At 45.2% G+C, this 15,527-nt stretch overlaps 1 protein-coding gene across 2 annotated transcripts in view; it reads right to left on the reverse strand.

Annotated features, from left to right (window-relative positions):
- Positions 1–5,256: 5,256 nt before the first annotated feature.
- Positions 5,257–15,527, reverse strand: part of antxr1d (ANTXR cell adhesion molecule 1d) — a 115,889-nt gene continuing 105,618 nt past the window's right edge. The window contains exon 18 of one of the 2 annotated variants that reach the window (XM_078530704.1): positions 5,257–6,227. In XM_078530704.1, the coding sequence (XP_078386830.1) occupies positions 5,991–6,227 (237 nt within the window). In that variant the 3' untranslated portion in view covers positions 5,257–5,990. The remainder of the gene's footprint in view (positions 6,228–15,527) is intronic. The other variant, XM_078530705.1, reaches the window with a different exon arrangement.

Genomic DNA, 15,527 nt, shown 5'->3' on the forward strand with positions numbered 1-15,527 from the left:
TTTGCATTTTGCATTACTTATATCAGTTTTTACATTAGGTCTGTAAAGTTTTGATCCAATGTCACATCAATGGAACAGGAAGAGGCTGCTTTAGTTGTAATTAAAATGTGTGACCTCATAAATGGAAAGGATGATTTCAGTGAAAAATAATGTTTTTTTTTTAGGATAATAACGGAAATTGAATTTTACGCCATTGCGGTGAGATGTAAAATTGAACATTTGTTGATCCTTAGCACGCAGTCCCTTCCTGTCTTTTTTTTTTGAAAGACGGTATCAAGGAACAAAACGTCTATTACTGTTCTTGCTTCTGGCTGGCTAAAAAATTAGGCTGCAGCGCTAGTTTTAAATAATGATAATCCATTTGTAACACATTGCTTACCACTCTAAAATTGAACGTATAGTTAAGAAGGCAAAGAAAAATAATATATACGTGGGCCAGAATTTTTCAGATGGTGGGGCTTCGCCATCCAAGAATCGGTGGGGAACACCCCCTGTTGACTCCCGCTGCCAATTTACGCTCTCAGCATTGATTAGCATTAGGTGGGACTCTCTCCCCTCGCTCTGAGGGAAGTCCTGCCTTAGAGAGCTGCTGGCCAATCTGATTGGCCGGCAGCTCTCCAGTCCCTGCAGTAACAGCGCTGCAGTGGACCAAAGAAGAACTGCACCAGGAGGCCTGAGACCAGGTCCGGGAAGCGGACGAAAAGGAAAGTGTTAGGGGTCCCAGGGCGGGGAGGGTAGGTAAGGCCTGGTGGGGGAGGGGGGGTCACGAGGGGGTTGATTGGGGTCCTGGGGGAGAGAGGCCGGGGTTGGTATGGAGGTCTGGATGTCACCGGGCCTTCAATGAGGGGTGCTCCCAGTCAGAAGGAGGCTCCTGATGGAGGCACCCCACCCCACCCCCCAACCCCCACCCCAGATCTAACCTGGATTATTTCCAGCCTTCCCCAAATGAAACTCCATCCGCCCGCCAGCCTAAAATTTGAGGCTGGACGGGAAATGGCTCTTGTGGCCATCAATTTGGCCACTTAAGGACCTTAACTGGGGCAAGGGCAGGCTTCCCATCCATGGCCTTGCCTGCCCCAGCATAAAATCACTGCAAGGTCGGGGCAGATGGGCACCTGGAGGAATTCCATCCCTGCAATTTTACTAAAAATTTACTAAAAACATAAAAACCTGTCGGAGGGTGGGGGGAGTGTAAAATTGGTGCTTTTTAAAAAAAATTCTAGGTACTGTTAGAAAAGTACAAAAAAGTTGAATGAGGAACTTCAGTCACGAAGTAAAATTGGAGAAGTTAGGACTCTTCCTTGGACAAAAGAAGGTCTGAGAGGAGATTTGATAGAGGTATTCAAAATCATGAGAGGCCTGGACAGAGTAGACAGAAAGAAACTGTTCTCACTTGTGAAAGGATCGAAAACCAGAGGGCACACGTTTAAAGTAATTGGCAAAAGAAGCAAAAGCGATATGAGAAAGAACTTTCTCACACAGCGAGTGGTTAGGGTCTGGAATGTACTGCCTGAGAGTGTGGCGGAGGCAGGTGCAGTTGAGGCACTCAAGAGGGAATTAGATGATTATTTGAAAAGAAACCATCTGCAGGGCTACAGGGAGAAGCCAGGAGAATGGCACTAGGTGAAATGCTCTTTGGAGAGCTAGTGCAGACATGATGGGCTGAATGGCTTCCTTCTGCACTTTGTAACAATTCTGTGATTCTGTAGTGGAAAGATAAGAGAAAGAATAGGAAATTGAATCTGATTAAAAAACACAAGCATAATTAAAGTGCTTCAAGTATTGTCATTTTCAATATAATTATGTTTTAGTGTTAATCTTTGCAGCTTCAGGTTTATATTGCAGGAATAAAGTTTTGCCCTTAAGATTTAGTACAATTCCTGTAATAAAACAGAACCGCGACCCAAGGAGACAATCATTTTGCCAAACATGCATTCGATCACAACAATAAAAGTTAGTAATTTTATGTAAAAGAATTGCAGTTTATTAGTGATATTAACATTACAGACAAAAGGGAAAAGTACATGGTTATCATCAAGGATGCACAAGTAATTATAATAGTTTGATGTCAATGCTCATGAAAACAGATTGAAACATAATTTTGGCATTTTAGTAATAAAAGCTTTTTTTCGTACAGTGGTAAAATTTATATACTGTAGACATAACATAGGAGGTCTTGTGGTGCAATGGGTAGTGTCCCTGTCTCTGAGCCAGAAGCTCTGGGTTCAAGTCCCACCCCACGACAAGGAAGGTGTGTTCGTAACATGGCCAAACAGGTAGAGTATCAACCTGAAAATCCTTCCAACACACACCAATTACAGATGGTAAGAGTGGGAGAGATTCCTGGTCAGCCATGTGATGGAAAGAAAGTTAGAGCCTCTACCATCATGATCCATGGCTCCAGGCTGCAATGTGCATGTAAAGGTGCATGTTGCCACAACTCAGACTCCCTGAGTGAGCTGTAACACACCACCATCCAGATATAACATATGTTCTACAATCTAGAGTTTATTAGTGAGGATCCTCAAACATATTGAAAGTATTACAGATTTGTATTTTTTCTGATACATTTGCAATTGCATGTTCTATGCACCCTAAAGTGATCTGTACCATAAATGTGACAAAACTAACACATTGCTTGAATGAATTTTAAAACAACAGCATGTTTAAAAAAAACAGAAAATGTTTGAAATACACAGCAAGTCATCAATCGAAAGGTCCCACCCAAAATATTTACATATCTTTCCTTTCTGATGCTGACTGACCTGTTGTGTATTTCCAACATTCTCGAGTTTTAGTTCTGATTTCCAATTGCTTTATTTCATTCTTTTCCAGAAAACCTATACGTTATTATTTAAAAATAATAAAAAAAATACAGGCTACTGTGTTGATACATTGGATTCATGATAGGGCAGTTTAACTCGTTCAAGTCCTGATCCCAAAGTGACAATTCTGTCAACATTATGAAGACTTACGTCAATAAAAAATTAGGAAACAAAGCTAATGTTAGAAAATAAGTGGAAAGGGTTTGTTTGTCAAATAGTTACTTACAGCATGTAACACCTTTAAGAAGTTCTAACTAATAAAATCGCACAAACAGTTGACCAGCACAGAACAGATTTAGTGTTTGTTCTTTGTTGTATATGGTAATGTCTTCCCTTTCCAGAAATTGTTGATGGTATACTTCCTAATTTAAAACTGTGACAGAAAATTGGGCTTTAATGAAAGAAAATAAACTACTATTAGGCAAAACCATTTAAAATTTTTGTTAACCATTTCCCAAAACAAGCCCCAGCGGTGCAGGCTGCCACTGCTCATTAGACACAATAACCTCTCAAGAGCCTAGTGCAACCTTGCACAATGTTGATGCAAGCAATGTGGATTGCTTGAATTTCTTTTGTGGGTTTGAATTGAACCTAACTAATGGTATTCACTATAATACTAAAACAGTGTTGTTATTTTAATTCCTTTGGACTATATTTAGAAAATGTAAATCTGGAGTTAAGGTAGAGATTAGTCAAATTAATAGTGAATCCCTGTTTTCGTCATGATGATTCTATTAAGCTGTGCAATTATGCCAATGACATGTTGATGCATTTCACTTTGCCTTCCTAGAATTGTAATTCAATTTATGTTTACACAGCTTGTTCACTTGTTCATTAAATTATGCTTCCAGTCCATTCATCAGGTAGCTGATGCCAAACAAGATTACAAGTCATTAATAGTTAGTTAATAAGAGAGAGTTAAGTATAGTTGTTATGTATAACATGTTAACAAAGCAAAATATCCATATACTACTCAAGCTCAATGATGCTTGCTCTATTATTTACTACTGCATGCATCTAGCATCTCAAAGATTTAGTGGCCACCTTTACTCAGATTCAAGTACCTACACCTAGACCACAGTTTAGTAAATTAATACATTTAACTGTCCTGCAGTAAAACTTGATTTTTTTCTCTAATATCACAAAACCTTACAATATTTTCTTTACCAGTATGGGATTTATGTATCTCATCTGTTTATAAAACACTACAGTAGACATTGTTATGCATCACCAAAAAGTACCTGTGCCCTGAAGCAAAAAGTACAATCTAATTTGTAAGGAATAAAGTAGATAACCAGAATTATATAATTTGATGTGGTCTGGAAAAGGATCTGGCCTCTTAATATTTACACTGAAATAACTATAAAGTGCTTAACATCCAGCAGGCAAGCATTTCCAAAACCGAATTAAGCTCTTAAATGTTTTCCAGGAGCTATTATCTGCAGTTAAAACTATTATGCAGATCTTGGCATAAAGAACATCCTGCTGTTTGGTAGCTAGCTAATAAATTGTATAAGAAGAGCAAGTTCAACTATACATGTTTGAAGAACAGAATAACTTGGGTCACAACCTGCACACAACTCAACAAAGTCCCTCTGCAACATTTTAAAATTCAAGGCTAGCAAGAACGATGCCTAGATTAGGACCATTGTTTAGGCAGAGCACAGTTTAGGGTCACTAACCCTATACAAAAGAGCTCAAGTATCACTGAAATCACAGCTCAAAGTTCTGTGAATTAATCAATTACGAGGTCAATCATTGTCAAATAGCATCAACCAGCAACTTTATAGAGTTGTCTCACAGGTCAACCAGCCTTTGGCTTTAATTACATTAATTATGTATGAGAGCCTCTTCACTAGCTGTGGCTTCATTTCGTTAGAAAATTTATCTTTAACTATAAAAGTTAAACAAGAACCTTGTTACCTTGGTGCTGATGGTCAATGCTATCATCTCGCATTCTGAAGTATATGGTAAATATGAAGAATAAAATCACGTAAATAAGTTTGTAAAATACTATTCTGAAATAGAAATCCTGACCTGGAATTTCCTGCGTATTTGCACCCAGAGACATGCACAACCATGGCATATAGCAAATAAGCAGCCTAAAAGATAGTGGAATTTTGGGTGTAAGTGAGCTCTGCGCCTATGTACAATACACCCAAAACTCCATCTTTTACAACAAATTATTGAATTTATGAAAGCATCTCTCCCCATACATAATACTGCTCTTGCCTCCAAGTTAAAAGCCTGATGAGTGGGTTTCCTTTAGTTCCACTTGCTCAGAGGTTTTCTTCAAATTATGACCAGATTTTCAGGCGCAGCAAGAAATTAAGTCACTTTTCAGGTGCTTAATTGTGATTTTGTTTGGGGCTTTTTAAAAAAATAAAAATTCTCACTGAGACCTGCTCTGTATTTTTGTTTCTTTGACTGGATTTTCATGACATCACTGTAAGCGACATTACAAACGGAAAAGCTTTCCCAATTACAGGTTCTTAAATACGTTGTAACTAATCTGCATGAATGATGGTTAAATGAGTTGAAACATTAATTTCTAGTTAAAAGAAAGAATATATGGTGTGGTACTCAATTAGCGCTCATTCGACATAATGAAATTGGCAGGGAATTTGGACGCAATCTGATGTTGGCAAAACAGTTCGGAAATGGGCATAATTTCAGGCGCTACCTCTGGGTTGTGTGTCCACAGGAAATTCAAGGCCCCAACGATGATCAAAACAATCAGATCACCATCAACAGAATGCATACTTGAGCATCAAAAGTAGGTGTTAGTGATTTTTAAATACTGATCTTTAAACAATACTTTTAACCTTCAAAAACAATGCAAATTCTGACCTATGTATTAAATTTTCACAAGATAAAAATGCAGGGTTTATTATAACTTGAAATCAAGCTTATAATTATCCAGAATTCAAACATATGGATAGTACATTAGGTGGACACGATATTATCATCAACTCCAGAGAGAGGTTCTACTGATTTGGGTTTTCCAGATGGAAACTTGCTGCACAGCAACAGATTTTACCCTTTCAAGGAAGCCCATAAATTCAATAAATATTTGGTTTGAAGTCCAGTAGTATTCTCCTTTTTGGCCTTGTCTTTTCTTTCTTCTTCGCAATGTTCTTTTTACCAACATAAATCCTGGGGAGGTCAGGTTCTTACTGCAGGACGAGGGGGAGGTCGTGAAGGAGGCGGTGCACGGGATGGCGGTGGTCCAGGAGGTGGACTGCTCACACATGACTTGGCTGATAAAGCAGGAGGGCTGGGAAGTTCACGGGTTAAAGGAATATATTCGTTGTTAAGTGGTGGCATGTGAGAAACAGGAGCATTGCATGAAGGAGATGGGGTTTCATTTTCTTTTACTCTGGTGAAGTTTATGCAGCGACCCTAGTTGGAAAAGAGAAATAACAAAATTACAATCAGCACGTGTTTGTTCCTGCACTTTAGATGAAGGTGACCTAGGGAAAAATGGTTCACAGCAGTGGAATTTGTATTTTCTTCACAACACTTTTATTTGCAACTACTTTTGTTTATGTATAAGCTCACTATCAGCAAGGTTTAGCTTTGAGTTAATTTGTTCTTCTGGATAGCATATTGGTTTAGTTCCTTTTTTGATTTTTTGTCCCTAAATTCCAACAATTTGTTTATACATACACAATATTTAGTACAAAAGAGACATGATGGATAACTTTAATTGTCTACAATTCAATAACATAAATTGACAAATGTAGATGATGCAACAAATCACAAAAATAAATCTGGACTATTGATAACCGTTGTCTAAACGCCGAGGATAATGAAAGTCTTCAAGAACAACAACTTGCATTCATATAGCACCTGTAACATCATAAAACATCCCAAGGCATTTTATGAGCATTGTCAAACAAAAGTTGACAGCGAACTATATCAGGAAATATTAGGCCAAATACGGTCAAACACGTAGCTGTAAGGAGCTTCTTAAAGGAGGAAAGAAAGCTACAGAGGTAGATAGATTAAGGGAGTGGATTCCAGGGCTTAGGACCTTGACAATTGAAGGCATGGCCATCAATGGTGGAATGATTAAAATCAGAAATGGTCAAGAAGCCAGAATTGGAGAAGCATAAGAGATCTCAGGATGCAGGAGGTTACAGGGATAGGAAGGGGAGGCTGTGGAGAGATTTGAAAACAAGGATGAGAGTTTTAGGGTCAGGGCTGAACTGGGAGCCAAGGTAGGTCACATGGATGATGGGTGAGCACTCAGTACCCTGCCCTTAATAACCGCACAGTTTCAATTTTGTGTGAGGATTTTTTTCTGTTTTTGACCATCTTTTGTTCTATCAATGCAAACACAAACTGCTAGTATGCTCCATGACCTTAATTAATTATGTTTGTACCAAAAGGACAAATAATTATGACTGAATAATCCTTCAGTCATGCTATCTACCGTCTGTTACAGGGAATCAATATTTTATTTAAAAACCCCGCAATAAAGCAGTACCAGCTGTGATCTCATTATCCCTCAGACTTAATAGTTAGGATTTTTCACTGGCAATTGTCCTTGGTAGCAGCATAAGTTGGGAGACAAGTATAGAACAATCCATTCCCTCATCAACAGGGATTTTTATTTTTGTGCTGACTACCTGTGGCATAAGAAGCACCAACCTCAAATAGGCTGATGCTTCCTTTAAATACTCACTCTGGTGCAGGGATATCCTACATGTCATACCCTGAAGTTTGGGAATGCAGGACTTCTAAAGGATGCGCGTGTGACAATTGTTGGCTTTTGATGTCTCCAACATCATTACTGGTAGCTGTCAGAGATACTTGGAAGAGGAGGACCTATGAAAGGATATCAGGCAAGTCTGACACTCAAAAAGCTTGACACCATCCAGGACAAAGCAGCCCGCTTGATTGGCACCACATTCACAAACATTCACTCCCTCCACCACCGACGCACAGTAGCAGCAGTGTGTACCATCTACAAGATGCACTGCAGAAATTCACCAAGGCTCCTTCGACAGCACCTTCCAAACCCACGACTACTACCATCTAGAAAGACAAAGGCAGCAGATAGATGGGAACACCACCACCTGGAAGTTCCCCTCCAAGTCACTCACCATCCTGACTTGGAAATATATCGCCGTTCCTTCACTGTCGCTGGGTCAAAATCCTTGAACTCCCTTCCTAACAGCACTGCGGGTGTACCTACACCACATGGACTGCAGCGGTTCAAGAAGGCAGCTCATCACTACCTTCTCAAGGGCAATTAGGGTCGGGCAATAAATGCTGGCCTAGCCAGCGAAGCTCAGATCCCGAGAATGAATAAAGAAGACTGTGAACGTTTCTCTGAGCCGACCCAGTGTGTACCTGACCTAACACTAACCTTATCCTTAATACTCACATCCCCATCTGTAGTCAGAGGTGGCTAGAAGCTGCTTTAGCAGATAATTGATGCACCCAGAGGCTCCTCTTTCCAAAGGAAGCTGGCACAACAGATCTGATGGCACCACTGAGGTATGTGAATGTCTGACTAGCCGTATGCTTCCTCAAAAGTGTCACCAATTGCCTGACATCAAGCTTGCAGTGAAACTGTATGAAAGACAATATGCCAAGGTGATCAGGGCAAAAGGTTTTGTGAAAGGGGAATCGTGTTTGACTGAATAATTAGAGTTGTTTGAGGAAGTAACTCGCAATGTGGATAAAAGGGAACCTGTGGATGTGCTGTACTTAGATTTCCAGAAGGCATCTGACAAGGTGCCTCATCAAAGGTTACTACACAAAGTAAGAGCTCATGGTGTAGGGGTAACATATTAGCATGGATAGAAGATTGGTTAGCAAACAGGAAATAGAGAGTAGGCACAAATAGGTCATTTTCAGGTTGACAAGATGTAATGAGTGGAGTGCTACAGGGTACAGTGCTGGGCCCTCAACTATTTACAGTCTGTATCAATGATTTGGATGAAAGGTCCAAATGTATAATTACTAAATTTGCTGATGACACAAAAATAGGTGGGAAATTAAGTCGTGGAGAGGGCATAAGGGGTCTGCTAAGGGATAAAGACGGGTTAAGTGAACAGGCAAAAATTTGGCAGATGGAGAAAAATGTGGAAAAATGTGAACTTGTCCATTTTGGCAGGAAGAACAGAAAAACAGCATATGATCTAAATGCAAAGAGATTGCAGAACTCTGCGGTAGAGGGTGGAACTGTCTTAGATTTTCACTAAGTGCATTAGCGGGCGGGCAAAATGCAATAGCTGCTTTTTACGCCGTATTGTCCCACATCTGCTGTATTAATTATGCATTCCCGGGAAACACGCTGTTTCCATGGCAAGTGGAATTTGTCCGCCATTCATAACCTTGCTGCTTCATCACGCCCGGCTGCCATATTTCAAGTCCAGCTGCACACACACCTCTCAGTGCTTCCAGCCCACGACTGTTGCTAAGAAGACATGGCCCTGAAAGGCAAAATGACTGCAGCCTCCAGGTTCAATGACATGTCCCTCCAGCGCCTTTTGGACGCAGTGGAGACTTGCCACGATGTCCTCTACTCCCACTCTGGCCGCTGAATGGGCAGAAACCTTACTAATCTGGCTTGGCAGGTGGTGGCAGCGATGGTCAGCGCCAATGCCTTGCAAAAGGGGACAGCCACCAAGTGTCGCTACAAGGTGAATGGTCTCGTCCGCTCTGCCAAGGTAATTCATTCTTCTCATCACTCTCAACTCTCACAATCACAAACCCATAACACATCCACAAGGATCTCCTAGCTCAAGGGACAACACCACTAACTCTCATACACACCCTCACATTTCCGTCAGGCTTATACACTCCCGAGCTCGTGTCCTCAACCTGTCCATGGCGTCACTCACCACCCAGTGCTATGTTTCCTGCTCACGCTCTCTCTGTCTGTTTTCATGCAGGAGAAGCCTGTTCACATCAGCAGGGAGAGGTCCCAGACCAGGGGTGGAGTGGCCCACATTAGGCTCCACACTCACTTTGAGGAGCATGCCATCGCACTGACTGGTAAGGACATGGACTGTGCCTGCGGTGACAGTGAGGTCAGCGGTGAACACCCTCATAAGGATCCTGCAGCACATCATCCCTCTCTTAACACAAATATGAGTGCTCTCGCTCCTGCTTTTGACTCTGCTGCCATGCACTTCTTATCTCTACTTTGGTTCACAGGGAGCTCTGCTGTGACCGATACCTTCAGCCAGCCAGTCCCTCAGCTCCATCCACGTTCTCATCTCCAGCCAAGAGGACACCTCCTCCAGTGAAGAGGTGGAAATAAGCAGCTTGGAAGACCCGTCACAGCGCTTACCCACATGCTCCACCAGTGTAGAGACACACATGCTTGGTGGGACCCAGATCTAGAGCAGGCTCGGGTTCACAACCTCCTGGTCACCGCACGAACACATGTCCGCAGCAGCAGGAGGCAGGTTCATGCGAGCTCCCCGGCACTCAGAAGACTTCTGGGAATCAGGCAACTGTGAGGTCTGAGTCAGATGACGAGCCCCTAGATTTGGCCTTCCAACTTATCCTGGAGAGTCAGCAGAAAGTGTGGGAACATCATGCAGAGCTGGTGGAAGTCTTCAACAGAGTGGGATGTGAGTTGGAGGACTGAGTCCACTTGCTCTCTGAAGAAGTGCACGTGTATGGAGGTCTCCAAGGGAAGGATGGCAAATGTCATTGAGACCCCGGTCCAACAAAATGTGGAGATGTGTGCAGATCTGCACTCAATCGCAGGAGCCATGGGTGAGTTCCTGCAGTGGCAATGCGAGAGGGAAGCGGGACATCTCGACGTCCCTCCAGGTGCTCCTTCCCCTCAAGAAGTCAGGCTGGGACCCCCTGGGCACCTGAAAGGAGTGGCAGCTGGACACTTCAGGGTCAACCACACAGGAATCTCAGAGGCCGTCCCTTCCCTCCGAGACCCTCTGCTTGTGAGCCCCTCAACCTCGTCCTCTGTCAAAGGGAGCAGCTGACCAACGAGTGATTCTGGAGGGGAAGTGTGTATGTGGCAGGGCCTTTCCGAGCCTCGTGTAAGCACTCTCCCACGCAGGTGGATCCTTCATTTATCATTCTCACCTCAATGTCCTGAACATTTTGAATGCTGTCTCCTGGAGTTCGCTTTTAGTTGTCCATCTGAGCTGACTGGCCTCTCCGTCCACCCAATGATCACACTACCATGCAGCAACTGATCTTGCCCACCACGACTGTCATTTCACTTTCGATTTGGACAGCATGGTCTGGATTCGCATTTTCGTCAGCTTCCCTGTCTTTTCCCCTCCTCAGTCACCCATTTCCTTTCCTCCATTACAGTTGACCGCCGGCATCACCTTCCACCTAATCTCCATGACCTACAAGCCACAACCCCTTTCCTTCAGTGATATCCAGGTGAAGGTGCACATTCCCTTCCTTCCTTAAAATAACACCCCCATCCACATTCACCTCCCTGACCTCCTCCTTCCCACCCCCAGGATCCATGTCTGACTCCGAGTCCCCACCAAACACCCTTGCCATTCCTTCTACTGCTACCGTCAACCCCTCACCACCTCACTTTACCCTCGGTCATTCTCACCATTTCCTCATACCACGCCAACCCTCAGTTTGCTCCACAGGAGGCAGTCTGGACCCATCAGACCCCTCCCTTGCACGATCACCTGAACATCCCCTACTCCAGACCCCTTCTTCAGCACCCCGGAACCCCATCCCTCCTGGAACCCCTTCTCTCCTCCAGACTCCTTCCCCCCAGGAACCCCTTCCCACTTAGTCCTCCCACACCCTTGGACTCCCGCACCCCTGCTTAGTCCCTCCCCTTCCTGACTCCCTCAGACACCCTTACATCTTCCGCCACCTTTATCCATCCCCCACTCCCGACTCCTTGCTCCAGCCTCATATCTTCCTCCAGCTTTACTCCTTCCCCCTTCCTGACTCCCTCAGACACCTTCTCTTCTTCCGCCACCTTTAGTCCTTGCCCTACTCCCGACTCCTCTCTCCACCCGGACTCCCTCCCCTCTCCGCATTCCTTCCTCCCCCCACCCACACTCCTTCCTCCCCCCGAAATCCCTCCCCTCTCCAAACTCCTTCCCTTAAGCCTGCCACCCCCTATTATAGCTACCTCCCCAGTTCCCATCTTCTCCCCCATTACCCCATCATCCACAACACCTTCATTCCCCCCTCCAAACCTCACCCCTCCCGACACGTTCATTCCCCCTTCCAGCCTCACCCCCCACTCTGACACCTTCATTTCCCCCTCCCAAACTCACCCTCCCGACACCTTCATTCCCCCCCCAACCTCAACCCCCCCAACGCCTCTTCCTCTCCCAGTCGATCCTATACCTTCCCCTCTCACCCCCTCGACCATCATCCGTTGTGAGCATCAATGGTGAGTTTCCAACTTCCGTGCACTGCTTCACAGCAGACCCATGCCCATGAGAATCCACCCAGCATGCCATGGATGTTCCTCCAGGATCCCTTTGCTGTCGGGCTCCAACATCTTCTGCCTCTCGGATGTCCATGACATGAGCAAGGACCTGGTAGTAAGTCCCGACTTCTGCACGTCACAGTTGTCAAGACATGTTCTGCACCGGCATGTTTTCCAACCTGCGTGGGCGGACAATCCATCAAGGGGTGGGGGGAGGGGGGAAGGGTCATGGGGAGTGATGAGTTTGGTCAGCTGGCCTTATAATGATATGCTGATGTATTACAATTAGGTTCCCGACGTCCGATGGCAGGGAACGCGGTCTGCCATCGACGGGTTGAGCGGACGATTGCAAACTGGTTTTACGACATCGGTCATGACAATATGGCCTTCTCACCATATTGTTCGCTCATGCCACCAAACACACCCAACTCCCTCTCTGCCTGGGATTTTCCGTGCCCACTGGCATTAGGTATCCTGGTACATGAATCACAAAAAGTTAGTATGCAGGTACAGTACGCGATTAGGAAGGCAAATGGAATGTTGTCATATATTGCAAGGGGAATGAAGTATAAAAGTGGGGATATTTTACTACAGTTGTACAGGGCATTGGTGAGACTACATCTGGAGTACTGTGATAAAAGCAAAATACTGCAAATGCTGGAAATCTGAAACAAAAACAAAATGCTGGAAAAACTCAGCAGGTCTAACAGCATCTGTGGAGAGTCCGTATGACTCTTCTTCGGAGCATAGTTCCTAGTTTGTTCTGGAGTACTGTGTACAGTTTTGGTCTTCTTATTTAAGAAAGGACGCTCCTTTTTAACTAGAATATCTGCATCATCCCTCTCCTTAGTGAAGTTAGAGACAAAGTACTCATTGAGAACTGTGACCACATCTTCAGCATCAGCGCACAAGTTACCTTGTACATCTCTTGCAGGCCGGACCCTTTCCTTAGTATTCTCTTGCTCTTAATGCACCGGTAAAACATCTTTGGGTTTTCTTTGATTTTACCTGCCAATATTTTTTCATAGCCTCTCTTTGCTTTCCTAATTACCTTTTTTACTTCACCCTTGTACTTTCTATACTCCTCTTGGCTTTCTGCAATGGTAAGTTTTTTGTGGCTGTCATAAGCTTTCTTTATCTGCTTGATCTTACCTTGTATGCTTTTAGATAACCAGGGTGCTCTAGATTTTCCCTTTTTCTTTGCGGGGGCATGTCTACACTGTGCCGGTAGTATCTTGCTTTTGAATGTCTCTCACTGGTCTGTCACTGATTTCCCTTCAAGTAGCTGCACCCAGTCCACTTTCACCAGAGCACCTCACAGCTTTGTGAAATTTGACTTTCCCCAATTTAGAACTTTTACTCCTGTGAGGGTGAGGGCACGTCGGTAGCGGTACAAGGGATGGCAAGGTTGGTTGGTGGGGAGTCTGAGCCAGGCACGGACCCTGGGGGCGAAGGAGGTTTGGGAGCTCAGTGTGGACGGGAGTGGGATTCTGAGGAACGTGGGAACGTGCACATTTACCTGAACATTCTGGAAATAAAAAGGGTTTGGGTTGGCATATGACAGTGGGGAAGTGGAAGGTGATGCTGGCGGGGGGGGGTTGTCAGTGATGCGGGGAAAGGACATGGGTGACTGTGGGAGGGGAAAGGTCGAGGGAGCTGATCCAAAACTTAACGACTACCATGGGCTGTCGAAATCGAACGTGCGCGGAGCCTGATGTTGGACGGGCGCGGGTGCTGCATGGGGAGTGCGGTCAGTGGGCGAGCGGTCATGCAGGTCAGCTCAGATGGACAACTGAATGAGAACCCTAGTAGGCAGCACTGAAATTGTTTGGGACAGTGAGATGGGTGTGATGGGTGAAGGCACCGTGTACGTGGGAGAGTGCTTGCGCGAGGCTCCCAAAGGGCCTGTCACACACACACTTCTCCCTCCAGAATCACTCATGGTCCAGCTGCGTGCTGGAAGGGGGTGGATGCAGTGGGAGGACTCACGAAGCCTGTCAATAAAGCTGCAAGACAACATTATGCATTATTCAGTGTAAGTGAATGTACTTTCAGATTATAAAGTGACAAAATGTGGTAACCCATGCAGCCACTTGTGATCAGAATTTCTTAACTTTTCTAGGCCTACCGCTTCTTCTAGGTTCTGCCCTGACATCCACAGCAGGGGTGGAGACAGCCTGTGCAATGGTTGGCCCTGTTGCCTCTGATGCCTTCGGTGCGTGTCCTCTGGACAGTCAAGGCCTTGAGGGCCCCAGCTTGCTTTGGCTGTCCTCCTGTGGGCCAGCTGCTCCCTATGCGGTGACAGGGGATGAAGTTGAGTGGGTCACAGAGGACTCAGAGGGAGTGGACAGCTTCTGACATTCCTGAGTGGATGACCCAAGGGTGCCCAGCTGCTACTCCTCCTCCCTTTGGGTGACAGAGGGCCCCAACCAGACCCCTGGAGGGACATCAAGGTGCCCCGTTTCCCTCTCACGTTGCCACTGCAGGAACTCACCCAAAGCTACCATGATGGAGTGCAGGTCTGCGTGCATCTCTGCGTTCTGTTGGACCAGTGTCTCCATGGCATCCTCCATCCTTCCTACGGAGAACTCCATGTGCGCACATGTGGGCATCACTTCATCAGCGAGCAGGCAGCCACACTCCTCTGGATCATTGAGGGTTTCCAACAGCTCTGCATGATGTTCCCTCGCCTTCTGCTGACTCTCCAGGATGGGTGGGAAGACCGAATCCAGAGGCTCGTCATCAGACTCGGCACTCACAGATGCCTCCGCCCCAGCAGTCCTCCAAGTGTCAGAGCGGTCAACTGAACCTGCCTCCTCCTGCTGCGGACGTGTAACTGTGCGGCGATCACCAGATTGTGAACCCAAGCCTACTCCAAATTTAGGTCCCACCGAGGTGTGTGTCTCTGTACTCGTGGAGAGTGTGCATAAGCGTTGTGACAGGTCTTCCAGGTTGCTTATTTCCAGCTCTTCAATGGAGGAGGTGTCCTCTTGGCTGGAGCGGAGGACCTGGAGCTGAAGGACTGGCTGTTTGAGGGCGTCAAATGCCTGGCAGAGCTCCCTGTGAACCAAAATAGAGATATTTAGTGCTTGGCAACAAAGTCAAAAGCAGAAGAGGGAGCACTCACAGTTGCAATGAGAGTAGGCTGATGTGGCGCAGGATCCTCACGTGGATGTTCACCGCCAACCTCACCGTCGCTACCAGCACGGTCCACATCCTCACCAGTCAGTGCGATGGCATACCTCTCAAATTGAGTGAGGGGCCTAATGTGGGCCACTCCAGCCCCC

The sequence above is a fragment of the Cetorhinus maximus genome, chromosome 27, assembly GCF_964194155.1.
Source record: "Cetorhinus maximus chromosome 27, sCetMax3.hap1.1, whole genome shotgun sequence".
Taxonomy (NCBI): Eukaryota; Metazoa; Chordata; class Chondrichthyes; order Lamniformes; family Cetorhinidae; genus Cetorhinus; species Cetorhinus maximus.